The following is a 27,504-nucleotide window of genomic DNA, read 5'->3' as shown; positions in this document are numbered from 1 at the left end:
TAGATTTGGCATAATAAAATATCTCAATAGCATAATTTCCATATGATTATACCTCTGTGTACATTTGTATGCCAAATATGACTCAGTAAAGGCTGAGTCAGGCTTTAATTTTTTTTTTTATTTTTTTATTTTTTATTTTTTTTTTTTTTTTTTTTGCAGCAATCATTAAAGATTCTAGCAGAATTCTTGATAAAGTCCCTATAAACTCTACTCTTCCTCCACTTAGCAACCACATTTAAGGGCTGCGGCAGTTCTAACTTAGAATAAGAGGGCAGTCTCACATCTTCCCAACCGCTCTGGAGTTAGACAGAGACAGCGTGAACACCCAAGAGATTTAAATGGCAAGAGTCCTCCACCCATAGATTCTGTCTGTACAGAGGCACAATATTTAAAATAACATGTACAGGGCCTTGAAAAAGTATTCATACCCCTTGAACTTTTCCACATTTTTTGTTACACCTACAAACTTAAATGTATTTTATTGGGATTTTATGTGGTAAACGAACACAAAGTAGTAATTGTGAAGTGAAAAGAAAATGATACATGTTTTTCAAATTTTTAAATAAATAAAAATCTGGAAAGTGTGGCATGCATTTGTATTCAGCCCCCTGTACTCTGATACCCCTAAATAACACCCAGTCTGACCAATTGCCTTCAAAGGTCACCAAATTAGTAAATAGAGTCCACCTGTGTGTAATTTATTCTCAGTATAACTACAGCTGTTTTGTGACACCCTTGGAAGGTTGTTAGAGAACATTAGTGATCAAACAGCATCATGAAAACCAAAGAACACACCAGGCAGGTCAGGGATAAAGTTGTGGAGAAATGTAAAGCAGGGTTAGGCTATTAAAAATATCCCAAGCTATGAACATCTCACAGAGCACTTTTCAATCCATCATCCAAAAATGGAAGGAGTATGGCACAACTGCAAGCCTACCAAGACATGGCTGTCTACCTAAACTGACAGCCCAGGCAAGGACAGCACTACTTCGAGAAGCAGCCAAGCGGCCCATGGTCACTCTGGAGCAGCAGAGATCCACAGCTCAGGTGGGACAATCTGTCCACAGGACAACTATTAGCCGTGTACTCCACAAATCTGGCCTTTATGGAAGAGTGGCAAGAAGAACATTCTTATGGCTTGCTTCTAAAAATGCTTATCATTTGCAGTTTGCCACAAGCCATGCAGGGGCAAACATGTGGAAGAAGGTGCTCTGGTCAGATGAGACCAAAGCTGAACTTTTTGGCCTAAATGCAAAACGCTATGTGTGGTGGAAAACTAACACTGAACGTCACCCTGAATATACCATCCCCACCTTTTAAACATGGTGGTGGCAGCATCATGCTGTGGGGATGCTTTTCTTCAGCAGGGACAGGGAAGCTGGTCAGAGTTGATGGGGAAGATGGATGGAGCTAAATGCAGGGCAATCCTGGAGGAAAACCTGTTAGAGGCTGCAAAAGACTTGAGACTGGGGTGAAGGTTCACCTTCCAGCAGGACAACGAACCTAAACAAACAGCCAGAGCTACAGTGGAATGGTTTAGAACAAAGCACATTCATGTGTTGGAATGGCCCAGTCAAAATCCAGACCTAAATCCCATTGAGAAGCTGTAGCAAGACTTAAACTGCTGTTCACAGATCCTCCCCATCAGACTGAGCCTGAGCCATTTTGCAAAGAATGGGCAAAGGTTTCAGCCTGTAGATGTGCAAAGCTGGTAGAGACAGACCCCAAAAGAATTGTAGTGAAGGGTGGACCCACAAAGTACTGAGTCAGGGGAGATTAATACAAATGCACGCTACACTTTCCAAATGTTTTTATTTATTAAAAAATTTAAACCATGCATTTACTTCACAATTACTTGCTACTTTGTTTATCACATAAAATCCATTTGTTTGTAGGTGTAACTTGAAAAAATGAACAAAAGACAATTATGTTGTGCTTGACCTCAACAGTCACAGAGCTGTGCCTTGTTTTTTAATCTTTGGTTTGTTTGTGAAGTCAAGGTCCTCGCGTTAACTGCAAATCTCCCCAACTCTGTATAATCTCCCATAGAAAGGCCCACCAAAAAGCACTTCATAATTACTTAAGATTAAGCAAATGGGTAAATTTAAAATTTCAGTGTGCAAAGTTTACTTCTACCTGTGTCCAGGCAAAGAAAAGAGTGCCACCTCAAAGTAAATGTAGGTATCAGTGAGCTACTAAACAGTGCCAACTCTTAGGAGTTTCTGATACATCTCCATTCTTCATTTCTGATACATCTCCATTCTTCATGACACAAAGCACAAAAGTGCCAGCAATGGACCTTATCCTCCCAACTGGCACCATCCTAGACCCTAGGGCCAGCCTCCAGAGAACAGATGGACGTGAGCTACTCTACAGCCTTCAATATCTTACAAACTATTTAGAACTAGAATTATATTTCCCAACCACAGTTCTTTGAGTTCCCCCTGCAAAGTGTAGCTTAATGTCTCTGCTGTAGCAGACCTGATTAAACAAATCAGGTACTTAAGCCGTTCAGGAGTTTAATTAGGAAAAATGTTCAACTGGTCAATGCTGGTTCACTTTAGGACCAGGACTGTGGTGAACAAGAATCCAGTTGCTGGTCTGAGCACAACGCAAACATCCTGGCACCGAGCCGCTTGTAGAAGGGGGTTTTATGCTATGACTGGGCTGAGTGTTCTCAGCAGGTTTAGGAGAACGCTTAGCTCAGTCTCGCACTGCGGGAGTCTGGCGGAGCAGCTGAAGCCTGCTCCGATCTGTGCTCTGCTCACTTCTGCTCGGAGGTTCCAAACTTCTTGTTTGCTGCCTCCATCATGGCATGGAAATGCGAGCGCTCATCCGCCAGCAGGTTTGACGGGCTGTCAAACTCCAGGATCTATATCAAAAAATGGAAGGAAAACCCAAAGCGCTTAGTCAGTCAATCTAATTTTAGGGACTGGGCGTTATTGATTTAGAGCGAGTGAAACAGGCATGTGTGGTATTAGGTGAATTCTCGTTAAACTAATGACACTTTATCAAAAAAGGATGAGCCACGAAGCCCAATCCAAACAGACGAGTCGTTACTCAATGGGAGAGGAGGCGCGTGAGGTGCCAGACCTGGCCCTGGTCCAGAACCAGCACTCTGTCGCAGCTGAGGACAGTATTGAGGCGGTGGGCGACGACCAGGGTGGTGCAGGCTTCAAACGAGGAGCGGAGGGTCTCCTGCAGGAGCCGATCGGTCTCGGTGTCGATGGCGGCAGTTGCTTCATCCAGCAGCAGGATCTGAAAAAGGCGTGTGCACCAGTTACAAAAAACATCGCACTCTTCAGAGGAAGAGGGCACAATGTGACTGATCTCACAGACATGACATTCTGACCCCACTTCTTGCAATCCAGTTTAGATCAGATCATAGAAATGTAGGTTACAGATTACGTTTTTGCTTTGCCATCGTTTTATTTATCGTTTTTAATTTTTTTTTGTCCTGGAGACCTCTAGCCAGCTTCTAGCCATGTGGTGGCAATGTTTCACCGTTGTGGAGGCAGTGTATGGTGGAACACCACTTGCTCTGTGTGTTTGGTGAAGATGAGAACAGCGCAGAACTCTGAACAACATGTGTACAAAGCAAATTAATCTAATGCCTTATGTCAACCACACATGATTCACATGTTCAATACCGGGCTTCTGTTAAAGAAACATTACAATCAAATCCATAACACATTTGGTTTCAATTGCATATATCTTAGAGTATATGAATTGGGTACATGCCAATATAATATCTTGTTGTCAAACAGTCCACTACACGTGTTTGGAATAGCACATGTTCTATTGGAAATGCTGCCTGACTGTGCAGGGTCTGGCTGGACACACTTGCAAACCTCGGAGGGTGAGTGTGAGCACGCACGCGCAGGGGGGTGAGCGTGAGCATGCATGCGCAGGGGGGTGAGCGTGAGCACGCACGCGCAGGGGGGTGAGCGTGAGCACGAATGCACAGGGGGGTGAGCGTGAGCACACAGAAGCAGGTGGGTAAGTGTGAGCACACACATACACACACGCACAGGTGGGCTGGATTCAGGTACCTTGCTGCGTCTGAGCAGGGCTCTGGCCACACACAGCAGCTGCCTCTCTCCCACTGAGAAGTTTTCACCATTCTCCAGCACCTCTGAGTGCAAAGAGTTCGGCAACTGGCTTACCTGCAAACAACGGCAGCGTGACGAGACTGTTGCAAAATCAACACAAAGAGCATGAAACACAACCTAATGGCTGGCTTTCCTCAGTCCTGTCAGGAAGGGTGCAGGGTTAGGAGCAGGTCCACCCCATACTGGGTTCATTAGGAGGCAAAAGGCAGCCTGAAGCTCACCTGGGAGGGTGAGGGTCAACCTGTCCCTCCTCCATCACACATGCAGCCAATCACAACAATCTTTTTTAAACTGTCACTCACACAGTGCATAGGACTTCTGTATGAGTATGAGGGTGCTAACTGCCCAGCGCTGAGTACTAGACTTAACGGATGCCTGTGATTGGCTAGCATTGTTCTGAAATGAGAGGAAGAGACGAAAACCACCCTTCGCACCCAATGAGAACCAACTGCAAATCTCATGGAACTGAACTTGTACGACTGGTTTTATTTGTCCAACGCTACAGCCATGCTCCCCTCACTCACCATGTCCTTAATGTATGTTTTCTCAAGGGCTTCCCAGACCTGTGCATCTGTGTACTGTCCCCAGGGGTCCAGGTTTGACCTGGTTGGGAGAGAACCAGCTTGTGAGCTGTGCACCAGCGCTCAATCCCAGCGTGACGTGCACGTGTGAGCCACGGCTCTGACGAGGACCACACCTGACAGTGCCGACGAAGAGGACCGGCTCTTGGGGGATGACTGACAGCTTGCTTCTCAAGTGCTCCAGTCCCACGTGAGCGATGTTGACACCATCAACGACGATGGATCCTCCGCTGAGCTCCACCAGCCGGAACAGCGCTACACCGAGCGAAGACTTTCCTGCGCAAACCAGCCGGCAAAGTCCACGTTTATTTACATCAGAAACCACCACGCTCCTGAGACGTTGTGCTCCTTTATAAATCAGAAACCAAGACAGCGAAAAAAAAGCGACGGGTGATACCTGAACCAGTCCGGCCGACGATGCCCACTGTCTCCTCGGGCAGGATGCTGAAGGAGAGGTTCTTCAGCACCAGGGGGAGCTCGGGTCGATAGCGCATCTCCACGTTCCGGAAGGCGACGGCGCCCCTCTGTGGCCAGCCAGGCGCAGTAGCGGAGGGGCCGTGCACCTGCCGAACTGCCTCCGTCTCCAAGTTCTACACAGGTGGAGATGACGGGCGTGTCGTAAACACCTCGCGCTAGCTGAGGGACGCTCCTCTCGGCGCTGGCACTCCTGAGCGCAGCCCTGGCAGTGCTGGAGCACTTGAGAGGGAACAGGCCGGGGAACACGGCAGAAACCGGCACATGCTGAGCGGTGAAGTGAGCTGCCGTTTTCCGGTTGCCATGCCGATCCGTTAGTGACCGCTCTGCTCCTCTCCGTGTGCTGCTGACATCACTGACACACTCACCGTTACGTAATGATTGATCCTCTCCACTGATGTGAAGCGGGCCTCTGTTTCAGACACAAGCCTCACAGTAAGTTGAAACAGGCCTGTGAGCTGGACAGAAACATGGACTGTAATCACTAATAAACCCCAGCACTATGCCACAGCACTTCACACGTCCGCAGTAAACAAAAATTGATTCTGGACAATTGCAATGCTGCAAGGAATTAAACCCACTCATTCACATGTAAAATAAATAACAGATACAAGAAGTGTTTTGCAAATACAAAGGCAAGCAATCAGCGAAACAATGAGCCAACACAATAAGCTCTTATTGTGTGTGTGTGTGTGTCTGTGTGTGTGTGCGTGCACGCGCGTGTGCACATGCATAAAGTGCCTACCTGCACAACGTAGGAGATGGCAAGGCCAGCATAGGCTGGAGGGATATGCCCATGCGTGAAGAGGATGAGGAGTGCTACCACGGTAACGAGCACGATACTGATGAAGTCTAAACGAACAGCCAACCAACGGACGGCACACCTGAACAGGTAGTGGGACGCCTGCTGAGTGTCCAGCAGCACCTGATATCTGAGGACAGATGGACACACACACAGTAATTTTTTTTAATTAGCAGTGCACTCACTTTTTTTTACATTACATCAATGTTTCCAAGAGCTCGTTGTAGAGTACTTTGAACTTTTGATTACATTTCACATTTTAGCGTTTTCCCTTCTCCCAAGAGAGTTGATACAACTCATCAGCTACTTAATAAGGCCTTCGTGAGTTTAAAATGGGTGAGTTTTAGCAGGGAAATTGCTTAAATGTGCAGTACACGGTTACAGAAGAACTGGAATTGGAGGACTGATCCACCATACTTTAGCAGTATTCACTGTTTGTGGTCACATGGTAGCCATAATAAGAACCCAGGTGCTTTTCTGCTATGATAAAAAAAAAAAAAAAATCAAATCTGTAAATTTTTCAGTGAAAAAAAAAAAAAGCAAACAGATGTGATGCATTGTGTTCATTGTGATTCATTGTGTAAGTCCAGCCTTACTGAAATCTTCACAGCTATCGTTGGAACGCCCAAATAGGCCTTCACACAGGCGTCAGACGTTGTGCGTGCTCACCTGTGCAGAAAGTCCGCCCCCCTGTCGTAAGCATGGATGGTGGACAGACCTTGCAGGCTGGTGGTGATGTGAGAGGTGAAAGGCGATTGGCTGATGTTCTCCAGCCTTTTCAGCTCACGAATCAGAACCCTTTTTTGGGGGGGACAGGAGTGACACAACAACAACAATCCCACAAAATCATCACGGAGTCACAGAAGTCACAGCGTTCCCAGTTAAGCAGCGAGTGAAGTCTGATCAAAGCTGTCTGGCTCTAGATCTCTGTGAGCCACCTGCTCTGTGACAGAAGAGCGGCTTAGCAGACAGAGGTCCAGAGGGGTCAAGGAGCGTGTCACGGAAGAGTAGATTCATGGCAGAAACCAAAGTCGTTCCGACACCCCGACCCCCATCAACGGGGCCTTTTCTAAGGTGCGTTAGCTGTCACTGCTAATCCCCGGCAGTGCGGGCCTGCATGAGCGTCATACACAGACCTTTGCTGGCTAAAGGCACAGTGGTTCCTACTTTTAGTCCCAAAAATAAAACAGAAAACACAGTGACTAAGGCAGGATGAGCTTCAGAAAGGAAACAGCAGTAAAGCAGCCTTCTGTAGGCGAGAGAGCCCTCTAAGATATCTACAAAGAAAGTTCTTCGAGTTTAATGCTGCTCGGCTGGTGAGCAGGAAAATTATGAAAGCCACTAAATAACTAAAACTAATGCTTGGAAAAGTGTATAAGTGTAGGTACAGTTGAACATTAAAAGTTCCACCTGCTAATTTAAGCATAACTTCTCTATATGCATTTATCCTCAACATTAAAAGATGAACAGGTTTAATAACTTAAAAATACTCCAACAGTAAAGTTAATTAAATGAGTTATCATGGACATATTTACATAATATCTTACTGACAGTAAATTTTATTACATTTCACACTTATTAGCTTTTCTATTTCAGAATTATTAGCAGTCATTTTACTTTAAGTAAGCTACTTTAAGCAAGTGGTTTTAGAAAAAATCTCTTCAGATCAGGGGAACTAGCAAAGTTTTAAAAAGTTTTCCACAGTAGTTGTTGCATCTGGCGTGACCAGCAGTTCAAGCTGGCAGCATGTTGTGAGTGTCCCTTCATGAACCCGTAATGTCCTGACCTGGAGATGCGATTGACAGTGTAGAGGAAGGCGACGAGAGGCACGATGGAGATCAGGAACCAGGGAAACACGGCGCTCACTACGGCCAGACAAAAGAGCACCAGCGTGAGGTTCTGCACCAGGTTCTCCACCTGCATGGCCAGCTGCACATCCACTGCGAGCGGAAGGGGGACAGACAGAGCAGGGAGGGAGACTTGAACCATCCCCGTCCAGCAGTGTGTAGCAGGAGGATGTTGGGCAGCAGAGACGAGGCCTAACCTTCGTCCATGTCTTTGGAGAAATGCGTGAGGATCCGTCCCAGGGGTATGGTGTCAATCACGCGCATGGGGCAAAAGAGGACAGACTTAAACAGCTTATCGTGCAGGTTTGACGCCGCCCGCATGGTGCACTGCAACATACAGACACACACACACACATTAATAATACATACAGTCATTTACAGTATAAACACTAACAAATGAGTCATCATTCAAACATAAATCATCAGAACAAATCCATAATGCACACAAATGGTACAAAAGAACAAAAGCGACCATAATACAGACGTTGTTAGAGGAGAAAGATATGAAGTGGGAAGGTTGGGCAGAGTCTGAGCAGAGGCCCAGAGAGGCCCAGAGAGGCCCAGAGACACTCAGAGAGGCCCAGAGAGGCCCAGAGAGGCCCAGAGACACTCAGAGAGGCCCAGAGACACTCAGAGAGGCCCAGAGACACTCAGAGAGGCCCAGAGACACTCAGAGAGGCCCAGAGAGGCCCAGAGAGGCCCAGATCCACTCAGAGAGGCCCAGAGAGGCCCAGATCCACTCAGAGAGGCCCAGAGACGCTCAGAGAGGCCCAGAGACGCTCAGAGAGGCCCAGAGACGCTCAGAGAGGCCCAGAGACGCTCAGAGAGGCCCAGAGACGCTCAGAGAGGCCCAGAGACGCTCAGAGAGGCCCAGAGAGGCCCAGAGACGCTCAGAGAGGCCCAGAGACGCTCAGAGAGGCCCAGAGACGCTCAGAGAGGCCCAGATCGGCCCAGAGAGGCCCAGAGAGGCCCAGAGACGCTCAGAGAGGCCCAGAGAGGCCCAGAGAGGCCCAGAGAGGCCCAGAGACGCTCAGAGAGGCCCAGATACGCTCAGAGAGGCCCAGATACGCTCAGAGAGGCCCAGATACGCTCAGAGAGGCCCAGATACGCTCAGAGAGGCCCAGATACGCTCAGAGAGGCCCAGATACAGCCAGATACGCTCAGAGAGGCCCAGATACGCTCAGAGAGGCCCAGATACAGCCAGATACACTCAGAGAGGCCCAGAGAGGCCCGTAGAGGCCCAGATACGCTCAGAGAGGCCCAGACACGCTCAGAGAGGCTCAGAGAGGCCCAGAGAGGCTCAGAGAGGCCCAGAGAGGCTCAGAGAGGCCCAGAGACGCTCAGAGAGGCCCAGAGAGGACAAGATACACTCAGAGAGGCCAAGAGAGGCTCAGTATGACCCCAGTCTGCTAGCGGTTTATACTCCTACACACACACAATCTAACATACTTATGACCAGAGGTGTGTGGTTCAGGTGTATCCCACAACGGGAGAGCATGTCCACTAAACCCCAGCAATCCTGGGTTACAGGAGAGGCATCCCCATTTGGCAGCCCCATTTGGAAAAGACAAAGTTTGTGTCACAAGTAGAGAACTTCTTTCCACTAATAGATTATTTAAAGATCTCCAATTTTTCAGGTAGAAAAAATAAATATGAAGATAAACATGAATTAAAAATGAGCAAATACTATTGTCACTTACAAAGGTCACATGACCCATCCACGACCTTTCTAATGTGCTGTCAGGGTGTTTAATGTTGAAGAAGGTTGCAGAGACCCAGAGGTACAAAACACACACAAACTGTATCCAGCCGAGAGCTCCAGCGCTGGACAGATTAATGGATTTAGCCTGTGGGCAATTTCAATTACACAACAAAAAAAACTCAGAGAAACACGATGGATGAAAGGGAGAAGGCTAGCCAATTAGCAGAGCCGATGGCAGCTGAGCGAGAGAGCTCCGGGGGAGACCGGGACAGGTAACTTCTGGGAATGGATGTCTCCTAAGCTGGGGAATATAAACTTCATCTTAGAGCTCTATTGACCCCGCTGTGACATAGCTGAAGAGTAAATATTGTACTGGTGTCCCGGACTGCATTTCATGGGAGAAATAAACGTGACACACCTCTGAACCTCGGATACTGACAGATCATCCTGGGATTTACAGACTGACTGGTACTCACTCAGTCTGGCACACAGTCGAATGGAAAGGCAACAAGCCCCAGCTGAGCACTGCATTCAAAAACGCTTTACATTTGCCCTAGTGGAACCCAAAAATTACTATTCGGTTGGAAGTACATATGTTAAAAATTCTATAAAATTAAATTACAGTGTTCTGTATGCATTATGTACTGAAGGAAAATGACCCTATGTTTTTTTTTCAGCAGGGCCAGGCATAAGAAACCTGTTATGAGGGTAATAAATGAAGGAAGCAGAGTTACCTTAACAAACACAACAGCCCTCGCGGCCTTGAGCAACAGGGTCACTGCCATGGACAGAGCGTACACCCCACAGTAGTAGTGGACATGGTGCCTCAGACTCATACTATCCAACCCGGCGCTCACGTTCCCCTGGAGCACAGTCACGCTCTAAACACACACACACACACACACACACACACACACACACACACACACACACACACAAATGGCTTTAGAAACAAGGATCTCGTGCATACAGGTACCCCTCTCCTGCAAATGCAGATGCTGGAGTCAGTTCCAAACTTAGTTTCCCAGAAGGCTCCATCAGACCCGACGTTTTGTTCCTTAGAGCAAACTGAGCTCACTGTGGCACTTCTGCTCACCAGTACGGCGCGCCGAGCAGCACAGATGAAAACAACTTTCCTCATTTGCAAAAGCAGCACTTGAGGTAATAAACTGATATTGTAAGCAGAAAAATGTGGATGATGTAACTTAAACTGGGTTCATGTAGGAAAAAGCCTGTGCAGGCTTCAGTGCAAGGCCTCAGTCGACCGCGGTCTAAGCCCGGGACGTCTCAGCCTGGCACTGGAAGGAACAATGTTATCATGATGGGCACGTTTTAAAAAAATAATACAGTTCGTGTATTAAAAAAATAATACATGTTTCATGTTTTAAAAAAATAACAGTTTACAGTTGGATATAATAGTGCCAAACTCTAATTGGTATAATAATGTATGATTTGGACATAATGGTTGAAACCCTGAAATGTACTAGTGTATGAAGATCACGCCCTCCTGGGACTGTGCCTCATTTCTGTGTTATATTGAACAGCAAAGCAAACACGGGACCTGTTATTCTCCAATTAATTATTGAGCCTGCATCTTTAATTTCTATTTAAAGTTAATTAATAATACAACTGGAATTTGGGAAATATTAAGGAAGCACACATTGACGCAACACCCCATGCCAACACGCCACTTACACTGGAAACTGGCGCTTGCGATCTCGATCAGCCCTGTTTGGGTGCCCACCTCACTCACCCCGCTCACCCCGCTGCCCTGCCTGATCCAATGGCTGAGCCACCAGTTGCTGAAGGCGATGCTGCCTGTGGTGAGGAGGAAGAGTAGGATGTTGGCAATTAAGGCCAGGGCTCCTCCCGCCGCCTTGATGTAGGTGCCGTAGACATCCCAGGTGACGGTGCCCATCCGCTTCTCCTCAGCCTGCATGAGCTGGTCCTGGGCTGCGCAGATGAAGAAGAAAACAAACAAACAAACAAACAAACAAACAAACAAACAAAAGGCATGTGACTCATCCCCTTGCAGAAAGTGTTCCGAACGCACTGTCCTCAGATGACCCAGTCTTCACCTCCGCTGCTGCCCTCAGTCGGCCACGCGCCCAGCGGGGTGGAGGTCGGGTCACGGAGCGGCGAGCTGTCTTCATCTCCCCTCTGCAGGTTCCTCAGGTTTCTCCATGCCAGGTTCTGGCAGACAGAGATGGGAGGCAGGGATGGCTGAACACCAAGAGGCACAAATCGCGGGAGCCTGAGCAAAGGCCACCGCAGCTGTTGACAAGGTCTTGCAGCCACCACGCGAGTAGATGGACGCGCTCATAAATTCTAGAAGCGGGGTTTGAGCAAACTTTTTGAAAAGCAGTCGTTGCGCTTGCTGTGGTTCATGAATTTTGGAGGAGGTGGTGTCAAGCGATTTGTAAGCGGGTGACCGTGGTGGTGGTGGGGGGGTTGGGTTTGGAAGGTATGGGGAGAGCTGTACCTCCTGCTGGACGCTGGTGAAGAGTGTGGCGTAGTCGTGGCCTCGGCTCAACAGCTGGGCATGCGTGCCGTGCTCCACAACCTGCCCGTCCTTCATCATCACCACCTCATCACACTCCTCCAGGTACTGCAGCACACACACCCAGCAAGGGGGGCGTGGATCGGGGGAGCAGAGAATGCACAAAAGCCAGTAAACATGGAAAATAGTAAAGATGATGGTTTTATTTAAGATCATGTTAAATTTGTCATTTGTCCTTTGAACTGGGAGGAACTGCATGTGAAAAGATCTGTAGCTCCTATATGATTCACCCTTAAATTAAAATCAACATTCTGTAACTTTACAGGCATAGTTTCGGTCCATTCACACCTACAGAAACTGTCTCTGTTCACTTATCTGTGGGCTGCCCTGTATGTCCTACCATTAGAATGACATTACCGGGACAAGCTTCGACAGCTCAGAGACGCCAGGTTATTAGGCGTACCAATCTTGTATGGTACTGAGCCTCCACTGCCCTCCAGAACAGCATGGGTTCATCTGGGCATGGATTTGGATGCATTATGGATGAATTACGCAGGATCGCATGTACCATGCAGAAATGCTACCGGTGTGCAGTTGTTACAGAGTTGTGAACTACCCTTTCCACCTCGTGGCATAAATGCTTGATAGGGTTGAGATCCTGGACTGTGAAAACTCCTGGTCATCTTCTTCTGAGCGCTGGGAGACAATACATGCTTTGTGACGTCAAACGTGGGGCGTCCATCTGAGTGTGAATACTCTGTAGCTATGAGGAGGAACTTTGTTGGACATGCTGTGCTAATCAGCTGTTCTTCAGTGGGTAACAGCAGTCCTACTGTGCGCCTTGGAAACGCTCCTCAAACCATCACACAGCCATCGCCAAACATGATGGCTCTGTGGAAATATGTGGTGCCTAATTCTGCTTCTCCAATCAGGAACATGTCCAGCTAAAAGTGTGGTTCCACTGCTGTCCAGTTTGCATGTTCCTGTGGAGATGTTCTGTCATTAACAACTTCAACACCTGACATGATTTTAAAGTGAATCCGTTGCAAACATACGTGAGCCGTCATTGTTAGGATGAATACCTTCTGGGTCAATCCGGCTTGTACAGAACAGGTTGCGCGATTTTCAGCATTCTCCTTTGACCTCTCAAATTCACAAGCTGTTTTTTTTTTTTGCCCACAGGACTGCCAATCACCGTTAGTGGGTTTTTTTTTTCTTCCCACCATTCACTGTAAATCCATGAAGTGAAGTGTGTAAAGAGCTCAGGATGACAGTTCAGCATGACAGCTCAGGAGGTAGGACGAGTGCACCTAGCACCACCTGTCATGACACGTTCAACACCACACTGGTCACTCATTTGGCCAGTTCTGGCCAGTGAGCACATATGCCTGTAACATTGCTGACAGGAACATCACAATTTGTGTGACCGGGACGTTCTACTTAATAAACTGGCAACTCAGTGTATAATAGTTGTTTATAATAATAATAATAATAATAAATAACAAATGTAATTTATATAGTGCCTTTCTCACACTCAAGAGATAAGAATAAGCACGTTGACAAGCCATTACAAATAAAACACAATTAGTATAGCGTGGAGTCTTAAATTGTGTTTTGAGTTCTATGATATAGGTAAGATCACATCAATTTTGAGAAAGTGAGTGACTTCCAGAGTTTAGGAGCCCTATCACCTAATGCTCTACTGTCAGCTGAGGACAGTCTCAACCTCAGGGCTCCTGAAGCAACCCTGTCCCAAAAGACCTCAGGAACTTAAGTACAGGGGTGAAGGAGCTATATATGGAGGTGCAAAACCTTGGAAAGTCAAGAGAAGTAGTTTATATTGAATACAACTGGAAACAAGTAACCGATGTCATTTATAAAGAACAGGTGTGATAGGGGTAGAACCTTTGGCGTAAGTTATAAGTCATGATGCTAAGTTTTGTACATACTGCAATATAGCAAGGAGATTAACTTGCAAACCAATGAAGAGGGTACCACAATAATCCAGCCTCACGATCCAGAATTTCAGCATCACTGAAATTACAGCATTACTAAGTAATGGAGATATTTAAGAAATTATAAAGTACTTCTAATAGGTTAATATGCCATTCAAAAGATAACGAGGAATCAGAAATGACCCGAGAGTTTGAACATTTGGTGAGAGTTTTACCTGAACTCAATAAATATCAAACATTATATTAGAATTATATTAGAGTAAGTACCGCTAAAAAACCATTGAGGCAATTATTAGTACATCAGTCTTATTTGCATTGAACATTTAAACTCATCCAGTACTTGATACTGGTGATACATGTAATTGCAGAAGGAATATGAAAAGGCCAAGAATGAGTCAAACTAATGAAAATCTCCAAAACAGTGACACCCACCCACACACCCCCACACCCACGTTTCCTCTCTCATGCCCTCTGTGAACATATTCACCTGTAGCTGGTGCGTAACAAAGATGACAGTCTTTTCCCCAGCTGCTCTGCAGATGGCGCTGTGGAAGAGGTGCGTGCCCACGTGGGCATCCACGGCGCTGAGCGGGTCGTCCAGTAGTAGGATGGGCCTGTCGCTGTACAGCGCCCGTGCCAGGCTCACCCGCTGACGTTGGCCTCCGCTCAGGTTGGCGCCCCTCTCACCGATCTGCAGCCGTTCACAGCCGATCGAGAAACCCAAACATCAACAATTTAATTTAACAATTAAACCAATTATGGTGAAGCCCAGAAAATGAGCTTCCGGCTTCCCGACGTGTAATCACCTCCGTCATGTCACCATTCGGCAGCTCGCCAATATCCGGAATTAAACAGCAGGCCTCCAGAACGCTGTTGTACCTGAACGTAAGGAAGCACAAAGCCAAGTCAAAGCCAATGGCAGTTTTATCTGCGTCTGTGAAGCTTCCCTAAAAGATCTGGGCCTTACTTTTCCTTGATGTACTCTCTCCCAAACAGGATGTTTTCCCGCAGGGAGCTGTTGAGGATCCAGGCCTGCTGGGCTGCGTAGGCCACGCCCCCGTTCACAGCCACCGCCCCACCCAGCAGGGTCATCTGGAGGAGGAAGAGGTGAGGGGGTACTGCTACAGATGCTGCCCCGTTCACCCACGCTTGGGTGCTCAAGTTTCAGGTGTGGAGTGTGATCTCTCACCTGGCCCAGGAGAGCAGAGAGCAGGCAGGTCTTTCCACTGCCCACACCACCACAGACCCCCACCAGCACACCCTGCACAAACACACACCAAGACACGGGCAGCCGTGCGGTCAGGAGGAGTATGGACATTTACATTTTTTTCAAGAGATAATCAATAGTGATGTTTATTTTATTAGTAAAGTTTACTAGATAGCAATGTTTATTTATATAGAACAACGGAATTTCAACTAACTGATTGTTCATTTTGATTTGCTTAATGGAAACAGCTTTCTGGAGCAGCGATGCTACAGGAGTGGCACTTGATAAGTTCTGTAGGTTCCTCTGTAAGTGGGAGGTGTTGGGATAGTTGGAGAAAAACCTTTCTCTCCAAGTTATTGTTTATTACATTTATTGTTGTCTGTTATAGAGCATATATGTATTTTGAGGCATCAGCATTGATCCCTGTATTTCAACAGTATTCTAGTTCTTTGGTATCCGTCATGGCCCCCCCCCCCCGGTTTAGCCACACCCCCATAATGTCACACACCAGTACGGGGCTAATCGTTTCGTCAGTCTATTTAAACCCCCACCGGTGCGTGCGCCGGTTGGTCATTGTTTGTTAGCGTCTGAAGTTGTATGTTTGTATCCAGGTTTGTGTAGCCATTGTATTTGTTTGTCTAACCAACGTTAATCGTTAGCATTAAGTGTCTTCATGTTCACTATTAATGTTACGTGTGAGTGCCACCATTGTCCTGTGTGTTTAATGTCATTAAATGTTGCACAAAGTCGAGGGAGTCTGTGCATCCTGTTCCACGCCCCGCGGCACTCTGGACATTACAGAATGACCAACCACTACAGGACGCCTACTCCCTCGGCGAAGGACGGACTTCCTAGCACTGCCGCCTAGATCCTAGGATATTGGGTAGAGGACCGCGACCGGTGTCTGCGTCCACTCCGGAGGTGGAGGGGAACACCCCAAGGAATTTCTTGGGGGGGGGCTGAGGTTACCGGGCCTGGGCCGAGGAGGTTCTGTCATGGACTGCTCCTCCCCCCTAAGTCACGTGGTACAGCCCACCACGTGCAGGGTGATCCACATGTACTGTTTGTGTTGGATTACACACACGTACGCAGGGTTTAATGTTAAATGTCTTGTCCCCTGTCCGTGCATGCTCCTTTTGTTGGTCATTGTCGCTACTTATGTCAGTCCTGAGTATTCTAGCCGTAGCCTTGTTTCTGTCAAGGGAGTCTGTGCGTCCTGCCCCTCGCCCTGTGGCAGTCGGGCCAGCAGCAGCATCACAGTATCTTGGACTCTAACCTACTGTACTGTACTAGAATGTATTCTATGAGTAAATGACAAAGCACTTTTAGAGCGTCTGCTAAATGTCATAAATGTAAATGTAAGTTTCTACTATACGTTCTAAAACTGCATTTATAAGGTAAATTAATGATCAATAAACAATCAAAAATGCCACGTGCAGCAGGTCTTCAAACCACCACGCAGCATTCCTTAAACACGTCTCACTGACGGACCAACATCAGGTGTCTGAGGAAGCCCCATGGGAAGGGTTTGTACTGTAGCTCTAATCTCTCGCACGGCTGCGTATCCATGACAACCACAGGTGGTGCCAGTGTGAGAGCGGTGGCTTCACCTTGCGGAGGCGTAGGTGGATGTTCTGCAGGGTTTTGTGGAGTGGCGGGCAGAAGCTCTGGTCGGAGGAGACGGTGCTCTGCGGGATGTCCTGCTCCACTTGTGTGAGGAGGCGCTCGGCATTGGGACCCTCGCCTTTGTCTTTCTCCTCCTCCGAGGTGTTGTGGAGGCTAAGCTTCTCCCTGCGGAGCACCCTGCGCATGCCCCTGCCTCTCCACCCCTCCTGTGTGCCACTGTCTTTGACCTGCGGGGGGCGATATCTCTCCCACGCTAGTGTGGCGTCCCGGAACTCCACGGCGTTCTTGGGGTCCTCCATCTTGGCCGGGATCGTCTCTCGGTCTTCCATTATGAACAGCCTCTACGGGACGAAGAGAAAGGAGGGGCATTGGGTAGGCACACGGATGTGGGCGGGATGAAAAGGCTTACATGTAACAGCCTCGACCAATCGCTGCCACCGGTTCTGACTTTTTGCCAGGTGTTTGCACACGCAATCTAGTTGGAACGTTTGCCTTCCACCTGAAATCTTTTGACGGCGACAGCGCCCTCTGATAGAGAGCGCACGGCAAGGGGCGTGATCTTTAGCGCGAAGGTCATGGAGTTGAACACGGCCACAACGGTGAAGGCCTGAAGACACAGCGGAGCGGAGAGAGGGCGTCAACACGAGAAAAAGACAGACAGAAAATAAAACTAGAGAAGGGATGGACAGACACACGGAGGCAGATGCAGAGATGGAAAGCGAAAGAGAGAGAGAGCGAAAATGATAGGACGGAGCAGGGCAGAGAAGACAGGGGTTAATTGGAAGCTTTAATCTGCTGCCGTCTCTGTGTGTCTGCTGGAGAGGAAAAGCCGTACCTGTGCTGCGGTAAGCTCATTGCCCAGGGCCATATGCAGAGTGAACGTGCACACGCTGGCAATCACCACCGCGATTGGAGCTACACCTGTGGTGAGACTCTGAACATAGCCCGCCTGCTCCAATATCCCCCTCTCCTCTTTACGGACCTCTGGATGCATGAGCCAAGAGTGGCAGAGAGAGAGAGAGAGAGAGAGAGAGAGAGAGAGAGAGAGAGAGAGAGAGAGAGAGAGAGAGAGAGCGAGCGAGAGAGAGAGAGAGAGAGAGAGAGCGCGAGAGAGAGAGAGAGAGAGAGAGAGAGAGAGAGCGCGAGAGAGAGAGAAAGAGCGAGAGAGCGAGAGAGAGAGCGAGAGAGAGAGAGAGATGACAGTGACATTTTCCTGGAATGGTTGTGCTCGCCTCTGTTCCCCCCCAAACGCAACGCTGTCAGCAATGGTAGAAGGAACCGGAGGACGAAGGCTGATCTTTACGGCCCAAATCGCCCGAGGCTCTAAAGTGCTGGATGAGGCTCAGGAAGAGGGTCGCTGCCCACGGCCAAATGCCCTACAGCCCTGTCCGTGCCACCCCGACGGCTGTGATGGAGCAGAGTCACTCCGCATCCCCCTGTCCCTTCAAATAACATCCCAGAACTGCGGCCATAATGCCTGCGATGCCCCCCAGTGCACTTCTGATGAGTTTCTGTATTTCGAATGCAAGGCGGTGCGGACCAAGGTATGTGCTTGGAATGACAGCCTACCAACGGAGAGCAAATTCAAGGGGGAAAGTTAATTAGATTCACAGGCGATGCCATTACTTGTTATTGGTGCCTGAGCGATCCATGAAATGCCAGATGATGAGATAATGTATTACTGAATAGGCTAATTAGGTTCAGGATTAAAACAGCAGAATGATGCAAGTCTACCATAAAAACCACATTTACAAACACTTTCTTTTCTAAGCACTAAGCGACGTGGGGTCCCTGCTTTAAGCATCAAGTATGAAATAGTTTAAAATACTTTATAAATTAACAAAGTTCAGGGAGTCTTGTAAGTCTAAACGACAGAATATTGTGTGAGAGAGAGAGAGAGAGAGAGAGAGAGAAAAGGAGAGAGCTATATAGAGAGAACCATCTTTCTTTGATGAGCTGTGAGAGTGAGCAGGGGGTGAGAGCAGGGAGTGAGAGCAGGGAGTGAGAGCAGGGAGTGAGAGCAGGGAGTGAGAGCAGGGGTGACTGTCTACACGGGAATGGGGGTGAGGATTACCACTGATGTTGCTGGCAAAGGCTGATTCCCAGCAGTACATCTTAATGAACTTGACACTAGCGAGGATCTCATTCATCAGTCGGACACGCCGGTCCGTGACTGCCACACACTTCCTTCGGAAGTAGGCAGTCAGACGGGACGCCAGCATCTGCAAGACAAAAAAAAAATGAAAGGGGAAAGGAATGAGGGCGGATCGGCCAACTTGGAAAGGGCACGTTGAAGGTGATAAGTGAACATTTGAAGGGAGCAAGTTGATCAAAACAGATTGATATGTCTGTTCCAACTCACCTTGGCCCCAAAACCCATCTTTTTCAACTTGGTACACCAAAGAAGAAAGGGTAAAACTGGAGGGGATAAGTTGAATGTGGTGTCCTGGAGGGGTAAGGTGTCTGAGATATGTGGAGGGGCGAGTTGAAGGGGTAAGTTGACTGAGGGTATGTTGCAGGGCATACGTCAAAGAGCTACGTTGAATGGAGCACATTGGAGGTAATGGGGTAAAGAGTGGGGGGCAAGTTGGATGGGGTAACTAAACTGGGTACTTTAAATAGGGCGTGATGGAGAGGGTACATTGTAAGGGGCAAGATGAAGGGGATGATTTGTAAGGGGTAAGTTGGAGAGGACACACTGGATCATGGGAGTGGTTTGGCATTGCATAAGGCAGTAGGAATACCTATGAGTGAAATCACCATGAGAAAATGGCTAAAATGCTAACTCATGACATAAAAATAACACAAATCTCCTGTCCTGCATTCCTAGTGGAGCACTGGCCATTAAAAAGTAGTCATCCTGTTCTCCTTCTAAATGTCCAGACACACCCAGGAGTACCTCAGCTGTGTGCCCAGGAGTATACCAGCTGTATGCCCAGAATTTAGCAGTTTGTCTCTCTCTAACACATCTGATTCAGAGCATGAATTCCTTCATAAACCAGTCTGTGTGTGTCCAGTTTGTAAACCAGTTCATGTGTTTTGACATACCATGCAGGGATAGAAGATGATAAATATGACTGAGCCCACAATCGCTGTTGGTGCCAGAGAGTAGGTGGTGTAGGAGATGCTGAGGAGGGCTACCAGTGGCCCCCCGGCCATCAGGGACCCCATGACCACAGCATCAAAGAGCCTCCGGCCATCACTGGAGCAAATGTTTACCAGCTGAGGAAACAACAGTGTCCCTATCAGCTGCAGGGAAACGTTACGATGACACTCCGAGCAGAACATCAGGCACTCGGCACCTGCCCAGGTCCTTACACACACCAGTCAAGGTCAGTAGCATGGGGAGATGAACGCCCATGGGCATAGATGCTGAGGTTATGAAGACTTCTTCCATGTACACTGTCGGATAACAGGCACTTCCTACATTACTGGGGCTAACAATGGCTCCTGCATGTTGTCCTTAAAGGAATACTTAATCTAAAAACAAGCCATCCATGCTCAAATGGCTATCAAGCAAGGCTAATTTTGACCTGCAACTCGTCTGATTTGTGTAATACTAACTATCACCTTCCAGGTTTCATTCATTTTTACAAATACTAGCATTTGTTCACAAAATATTCCCCGTTAACGTAAAGAAAGAAATGTGTTCTCAGCACCCTGTTCACAGCAGGTGAGAGTAGCAGAATTCAGGTGTATGAATGCACACAGTGAGTGAGTGCATGCTGTAGGAAGCTGGGTGCGGTTGGATGCACAGCGTCCACCTCACCTCACCCGGGCTGATGTCTTTGGTGCTGCGCAGATGCAAGATTTTCCGGAAGGCGAACATGAGTACTGCCCCCCTCAGGCGGGTGGCAGTGCGGTAGTTCATGGACCACATGAGGGCCATGGTCCAGGAGCGCGCCAGCTCCATGAGAAAAATACCGCCCACCAAGGCCAGGCCATACAGCAGTCTCTGCTCGGGACCCTGGCAGTGCTCCAGGAGCGCCCGGATCAGCACAGCCTGCCGGGACACAGCAGAGTGGGGGTCGAAGGAAGAGCCGCATGTCAGTCGTGTTTATTTTCACACTTTCACTCTAATGCTTTAGGTGGGCTTCCTAGGGCTGGGTACTGTGGACAGAAAGACTACACTGCAATCGCACTGTTTGATGCTGAGCTAGTGACATGTCTTATGAATTTAAACCCGTGTTGGTAAAGTTTTGATGCGACCTGGTTAAAGATAAATCTGCATTGTCTACTTTTGTTATTGTGTAACTACTGTGGATCACTCATAGGACCCTCATTTGGAAACTCAAAGACTGGTCAGGATGTTCACAGCACACGATGAACCATTCAGCGATTCAGAGGGTTCATCTGTGTGCTTCAGTCACTGGCAAAATCAGACAATATTAATGATTAATAAATCATATAAATACACATCACAGCCCCACCTTTTCTCCACCAAAATGGAGGTTTTGGATCTAAATGAGCTCTTGAGCACAAATGTCCTTACATAAGTATCCGCTGGTGAACCTGTTAAAGACTGGTCTAAACCATGGATCAGTGACGATAACTCAATTTGTTATAAGAATGAAGTCCAGAAGTGTCCCAGAGAGGAAGTGCAACAGCTCAGTGGTCAGTGCTTTGGCAGGACCAGTGATTGGTTTTTAATGTTACGTTATAGTAAGACCAAAATAAGAGGCCAGCACAAATATAGTGTCACCACACTGAAGACAATGAAGACATCTCTGCAACATGCACCACAGTATAATGCATTTTGCTTTCAACTAATGGAAGAAGGAACATGAAAAAACAATCAGATATTGGCATGAGGAGCTAATTTCCAAAAAGCTCCTTGTTACTGCACAGTTTGAACTGACAGTGTGACACCACTGGTGGTTGTGCTTTACAGACTCTGTATAATTGGTCTAATTCTGTTTCTTTACAAAGCACGCAACTGGTCAGTGGTTTACAGACAAACATCCATGACGTCCCCCAAAACCCCACAATGTACTGTAATGTAATTTATCACGATAACAATGCAGCTTTGTCATAATGGCAACATCTATTTACACACACGTGCTGTTCTGAGATCAGCTGTGAGACTAGTCGGGCAGTACCCGGCCTTGGTGAACCATTTTTCATGACGTTGACATAGGGAAATGAAGGTGCCATTGTCCAGGAGTCAAAGCGATTAGGTGCCGATTTCCGAGACATGCATGGGGGCACAAGGTGGCGGCCTCAGCCAACGGCAAATAAACCAAACACAGTCAACAGATTGGAAAGGTTACAAATCAGAGCCTGTTCAATATTCACTCAAACCGAACCCAGCACAGCAGATGGCACAAGCAACAGGTCAAAGGTATCGGAGTGCGGACGGGTTAGCAGAGCAGAACGCAGAAACATGGCCAGACCTGGCATCTTACGGACCGCGTCCAGCGCCTGGTGGCATGCACAGCTACCAGCCTCTGACTTCAACTTGTGTCTAAATCTCATTAACGCAAGGGCGTGGCACAAGGAAACACTCTAATATGAAGCAAGTGTATGTCGATGTGTGTGCGTGTGCTGGGTGAGGAGGGAAGAATATAGAGAAATGTTGCTTCTGACATTAGAGGTTGTTTAATTATTCCGTTTTGTGAGTGTTACAGAGGACACATCCCCCTGACGATGGGAAAGAAAGATGTCTGCCACTCACGGCTCCAGCGAAGCTAGCGACCGTAGTGAGGAACAGACAAAAGACGCCCACCACTACGCGGGTCTGACAGAACCTCCAGAAGACACGGGAGAGAGACACGTCATCTCTGCCCTTCCTCTTCACCTCCTCATGCCACAGAGCCTCCAGCCTGAGGAGACACCATGCATGTTACATCACTTTATGATTCATGAGAGCACCCCCCCCCCCCACACACACACACACACACACACACACACACACACACAACATGATTCATGCATATTTCACACATTTATACTTCATAAAAACATATGCGTCATGGTTCATTAAGTGCCAAATAATAATTGTTCTTTAAACGATTAAATAATTAAAATAAATTACTAATAAGCAGAGCATGATAATGTTTCAAATAGTCTTAATTTACTCTGCAGGTCTAGTGACCTGAAACTGATCTCAGAATAAAAACCCAATGACACAGATATCACAATAGAAAACATTAAGACATCAAATCTCAGGGAGAAACCCAAAATATCACATTGTAAAATGTCCAAAGAAAACTAAGCTATGCATCTCATTTTCAAGCTGTGTGAGAAAGAAAAAGAGAGCAGACTAAGAAAAAAACCCAGCACACGAGTCTGATGAGATTACCCCATTGTGTTCCTACACTGCTCTGATCTGTTGCAAAAAGAATCATCAATGTTCAATGATGGAAGTCTAGGTCTCAGTGCCAGACATTTTAAAGTCAGACGGCCAAGCTGAAAAACCTGAAAAGAGACTTTCAAGTACAGCACACAGACATTCCACTCTGCACTGTTTCTGTTATATCATTTATGTTATATCAAGCCTTTTTTCTCCTAACTTCAGTTGTTAGGCCAGACCCCACCCATCCACGGGCTACCGACTATGGAAGGTTCCAAGGAGGCTCGTGAAGCCAAGCAACACACCTCTCTAAGCCGCCGCCCACGCTGCAGCACAGAGGTGCCCTTGTCAACGAGCACGAACAAGCACATCCGTCATTGGATAATGTTGCTTTGATTGGCAGTGCCGGTGTAACGCCGTCGCTCCCACCCAGAGAGCAGCGTTAATTTTGCTCTCTTGAAAGACAGCCTGGTTGAGGATGACTGTGGTATCACTGGGGCTCAAACCAGTGAACCCACAACGACAAATGACAATGACAATGAGCAAACACTTTGTACACCACTCAGGAGACTGCACTCCTAAATTCAAACCTCAAATAAGGACACGACCTCCGATTAATCAGATTTTAACTTTTATTTCTAAGTGTCAGATATTCCCAATCTTTGATGTGTTAAGAAGGCTAGAATAAACACAGGCAATTCCTATATCTCTGAGCACCTATGTTTTGAAGTTATATAACAGTTCTGGAACTAGAGTAAAACTGAGACTCTTATTTCCTCACAAACACGTGTGCACACACACATGCATACACACACATTCCTCCTTAACATAGCCCAGCTAAGTCTGGCTCAGAACCAGTAACTAGAGAGCGAGACTCCAAGGCAGGGCAGAGCATGAAAGAACATCCATCTTCTCTCCTGAGGAGCCCATGGGCTAAGACCAGCCCTGCTGGAACACCTGCACCTGTCACCCGACCACAGGCAGCGCAGGTGGCATTTGATACGTGCACGTCCAGCTCTAAGCAGACATGTTTGTGTCTTCACCATTCAGAACTGCCGAACAGCATTCGGAAGGACAGGCACGCAGGGATCAGGGGCGATTTACCCTGGTGGCCCGCCAGGTGTTCGATCTGGCCTGAATCACTCAATCAGCTCAGGTGAGAGGACATAACTGCCATGCCGAAGCCACAGCGGATAACACTGTCCCTGTCTAAACTCTAATCCTTGCTATTAATAACACCCACGCAGCAGAACCTGCGTGAAGGAGGTGTGAGGGGCCGAAGCTGAGATTCTGCACACACTCCGAGGATTCCCACATCAGTGCCTCCACACATCTTCCCTGCTCACACAAACACAACCACGCACACACACCCTGTGATTTCACACTTGGCTCAGGTGGTGTTTTCTGTCGCCTGTTTGTCGTTTATTCTTGCACACACACACAAACACACACACAAACACACAGCGCAGAGTCCTGACCGCACATCCCCCTCCCTGGGTGGAGCGTTTAGCTGCTCACAGCCCAAGCGCCACGCACCTGCTGAAGTTGGTGTCTGAGGCTTCGTGTCGCGACAGGCCCCACACGTCGTCGGCGGTGAGGCGCGAGGCCCTGTGAGCCTGCCAGGCGAGAGGAGACAGCCAGCGCAGGGTCATGGAGGAGAACAGGCCGGCATTGTCCACCGGGTGCTGGTGCCTGTGGTGGACAGACAGGCACGTCAGGCGCACGGGCACTGCTAGGGGTGGGGGGCGGGGTGTCGGTCGTGCCCACGGAGGCTGAGAGCCCTCGGGCTGGGCATGACTCAAGCGCCAGTGTTTGAACTGCTCTTTGCACGTCCCTCACAGAAGTAGTGCAGCGTGGTGAAAAGGATCAGAGGGCGGTTTATCGGTCAGCACGGTCAGCACGCTCACCCGCGTGGCGGGCTGGGAGCGGGGATAAGGGGACCTTATCATGGGCTCCAGCTCCCTGCACGCTCACAGTCATCTAGCCACAGATGGTGGGTGCTCGCGCGGCATGCCTCAACACGTGTGAAGTGCTCTGATAACAGAAGCGGTAGCAGTGGAGTCTCACTTGTTTGTGATCCTAAAAGGCTTAAGCAGCTGAAGGCTGTGATGGTACCGAGCCTTCCATTCAGGCTCCTCTGGGTCAGGCGGGGTCTGGGGGCAGGAGAGGGGCAAGTCCTCTGCCCTTCCAGCTGCCTCCAAGACAACTGGGTACATCAGTGCTTTCTAGCAAAACACACACACACACACACATTTTTAAACCAAAAGACACACTGTAGCCTGTAAAGAACCATGAGAGAACGTGTCCTATGGAACTCGCTAACTAGCTGCAGCCGGCGTCCTGCGTGCATCAGAGAGCACCTCTCGTGCATGTGGCCCATGGGTATAAATACGACACGCGGATCTATTTAAAGACAGCAGCTGGCGGCCTCGATGGCTCCCGGGACGGCGAGGGGGCGAGCGCGCGAGGCTGCCCCGCGCCGAGCTTGTCACTGATCCCTCGATGGCGTAAGCGACGAGAAGGTCAAGATAGCCGAGGGCGAATCAGACCTGCCTGTAAAGTAGCCAAGGACTGGAGGGAGAGGTTCAATTCAGATAACCAACAGCGCCCAGTGTTTTATTATTGATACTGAGCAGAGCGGGCAGATACAATAATGAGGTCAGATTAAGCAGCGCCAGACTGTAGCAAAGGACGGGATTTTTCTCAGGGAAAATGTTATATATATATATATATATATATATATATATATATATATATATATATATATATATATATAAACTTATCTGGTTTGAAGGTGGGTGAGCGCTACGTACATGTGATGTAAAAGTAAGAATCGCCAGGGATCTGTTCTGAACAGGAAAGTTAAAGGTCTATTTATTTATCTAGAGAATGTCTTATCAACTGATGTGTAAATATGTGTAGCTACACTGCATACAATGAAGCTTTGATACAGACTAACTCGATTAATAGCACAGTAAAGTTGTGGATGTTGTGTGAAACATTTTTCCCTCATTGCCTAGGAGTTTCAAACATCAAGTTTCAAGGTTTAGCTACCTTTGCTGTTGTAAGGTAATACTGTAAGGTGTTTTGTAAAGCTATATTTATGGAAGGTCAACTAAATAAGATAAATGGGCTAAAATGTACTACTTTTGCGTCCATTCTTGACGTGTACTCGCATAATGGTGCATTACAACTAGAACAGACTCATAAGCAACACAGTGTACACTTAAAACTTGATAAAAAATGTTAACTTACATTTGAAAGTGCTGCACCTTCGGGATTTTCACCCTCTTGACTTTTCTAAATTACAAACACAAACATATTTGTATTTGGAAGCTTCTCACTGTAACCTTTTATTATTTAAGAAAATGCTACACTTTTCAGCTTCTTTGCTGAACATGTCACACTTGCGCGCTGCGTTGTAAAGGAAAAAAAAGTATTCCTTAAAAAACTCAGATATACCTAAATAAAGAAATGAAGTCCACACAGTGCCAGACAACAACTCTCCTACGGTCCCGTTGGCGTTGCAACGTCAACGCGGCGCGCGAGGCAGCGTTTCGGGACCTGCCAGTCTGCGCCTGACGGAATTCCCAATATCCCCGTGATGTCATTCGCGACAACCAATCGCAGCTTTGCTTTTGGCGTCGCCTTAGTAACCAGACCGGTGCAGGTGAAAAGCACGTGGTGGTCTTGGGTTCCACCCTTGTATTTGACAAGGTAATGGAAAAATCATCGATGGGTCAACGTCACATCACCTGGTGTGAGAAATCATCGTTTGTCTGTTTCTAAATGCAAACGTTTTAAAAAACACTAATAATATTGTCGCTTAGGAAAAAGGAGCTACTACCACAGTAGCACCTGGTATTAGGCCCACACAGCCTACTGATAACGCAAGGATTAAGGGTTGAATAGGTGTAATTATTCAGACCTGAAATAGTTCCTCCGCCCTCTTTAAGAATCCAAAACTTTACGTGAAATAATTTGCAAATGGCAGTCAAGGAAATCCTGTGATCAAAATGCATGTCTCACATTTTCTTTGAATCAGGAAAAAAAGGCTTAAATTGCTGAAAATCGACATTTGCTCTCAGAACAGCCTCAAATCTTTGTGCCTTGAATTCCATAAAGTGTTATAAACAATTCCTTGGAGATTTTTCTCAGTTTTGACAGGCATGTTGCATATGCAGTTGCTGCAGAATAGTGAGAATATTCACTCTGTGAACTTCCTGTCCTACAACCTTTCACTGCACAGAGAGATGAATTACACTGAATTCATGGTCATGGTGACTTGTGTTTTGGGACATGGTGCATTATCATGCTGTTTGTAGCCATTAGAAATGGGTAAATAGTCCATAAATTGCACATGGTCAGTAATAGTACTTAGATAAGCTGTGGCATTCAAATCACAC

The 27,504-nt window shown here is 47.5% G+C and overlaps 1 protein-coding gene across 15 annotated transcripts; it reads right to left on the bottom strand.

Moving 5' to 3' along the window:
• Window positions 1-103: 103 nt before the first annotated feature.
• wu:fb13g09 (ATP-binding cassette sub-family C member 5) lies at window positions 104-26,690 on the bottom strand. 15 transcript variants are annotated; one of them, XM_035521588.2, is made up of 30 exons: window positions 26,561-26,690; window positions 26,354-26,398; window positions 25,166-25,323; window positions 24,635-24,790; window positions 22,481-22,628; window positions 20,576-20,809; window positions 19,855-20,028; window positions 18,881-19,028; window positions 17,642-17,790; window positions 17,306-17,413; window positions 16,791-17,147; window positions 15,163-15,234; window positions 14,941-15,065; window positions 14,780-14,852; window positions 14,461-14,664; window positions 12,001-12,126; window positions 11,597-11,711; window positions 11,272-11,471; window positions 10,253-10,399; window positions 8,014-8,143; window positions 7,756-7,909; window positions 6,639-6,767; window positions 5,913-6,099; window positions 5,536-5,625; window positions 5,091-5,283; window positions 4,810-4,969; window positions 4,637-4,715; window positions 4,053-4,166; window positions 3,094-3,258; window positions 104-2,872 (listed from the first exon to the last, which is right to left on the bottom strand). In XM_035521588.2, the coding sequence occupies exons 3-30, from the start codon at window positions 25,312-25,314 to the stop codon at window positions 2,765-2,767; spliced, it is 4,194 nt and encodes a 1,397-aa protein (XP_035377481.2). In that variant the 5' UTR covers window positions 25,315-25,323; window positions 26,354-26,398; window positions 26,561-26,690; the 3' UTR covers window positions 104-2,764. The 15 variants fall into 15 exon arrangements, with proteins under 15 accessions (XP_035377481.2, XP_081569118.1, XP_081569116.1 ...); XM_081712992.1 differs by lacking the exon at window positions 25,166-25,323 and having other exon boundaries at window positions 26,561-26,684; XM_081712990.1 differs by lacking the exons at window positions 26,354-26,398; window positions 26,561-26,690 and adding an exon at window positions 25,422-25,774.
• Between the last annotated feature and the right edge of the window lie 814 nt (window positions 26,691-27,504).

The sequence above is a fragment of the Electrophorus electricus genome, chromosome 4 (genome assembly GCF_041902795.1).
Source record: "Electrophorus electricus isolate QZ-2024a chromosome 4, ASM4190279v1, whole genome shotgun sequence".
NCBI classification, from domain to species: domain Eukaryota; kingdom Metazoa; phylum Chordata; class Actinopteri; order Gymnotiformes; family Gymnotidae; genus Electrophorus; species Electrophorus electricus.
The sequence above is the reverse complement of the archived record's forward strand: the minus strand, read 5'-3'. Positions and strand labels throughout refer to the sequence as shown.

Excerpts from the sequence above, each read along its gene's own strand:
- wu:fb13g09 (XM_081712990.1), bottom strand. The coding sequence starts at position 25,478 with ATGGGCCACATGCACGAGAGGTGCTCTCTGATGCACGCAGGACGCCGG. Across the intron at positions 15,235-16,790 it reads TCCACCTACGCCTCCGCAAG|GGTGTGCTGGTGGGGGTCTG; the intron begins GTGAAGCCACCG and ends GTGTTTGTGCAG. Across the intron at positions 14,853-14,940 it reads AGAGAGTACATCAAGGAAAA|GTACAACAGCGTTCTGGAGG; the intron begins GTAAGGCCCAGA and ends CCTTACGTTCAG.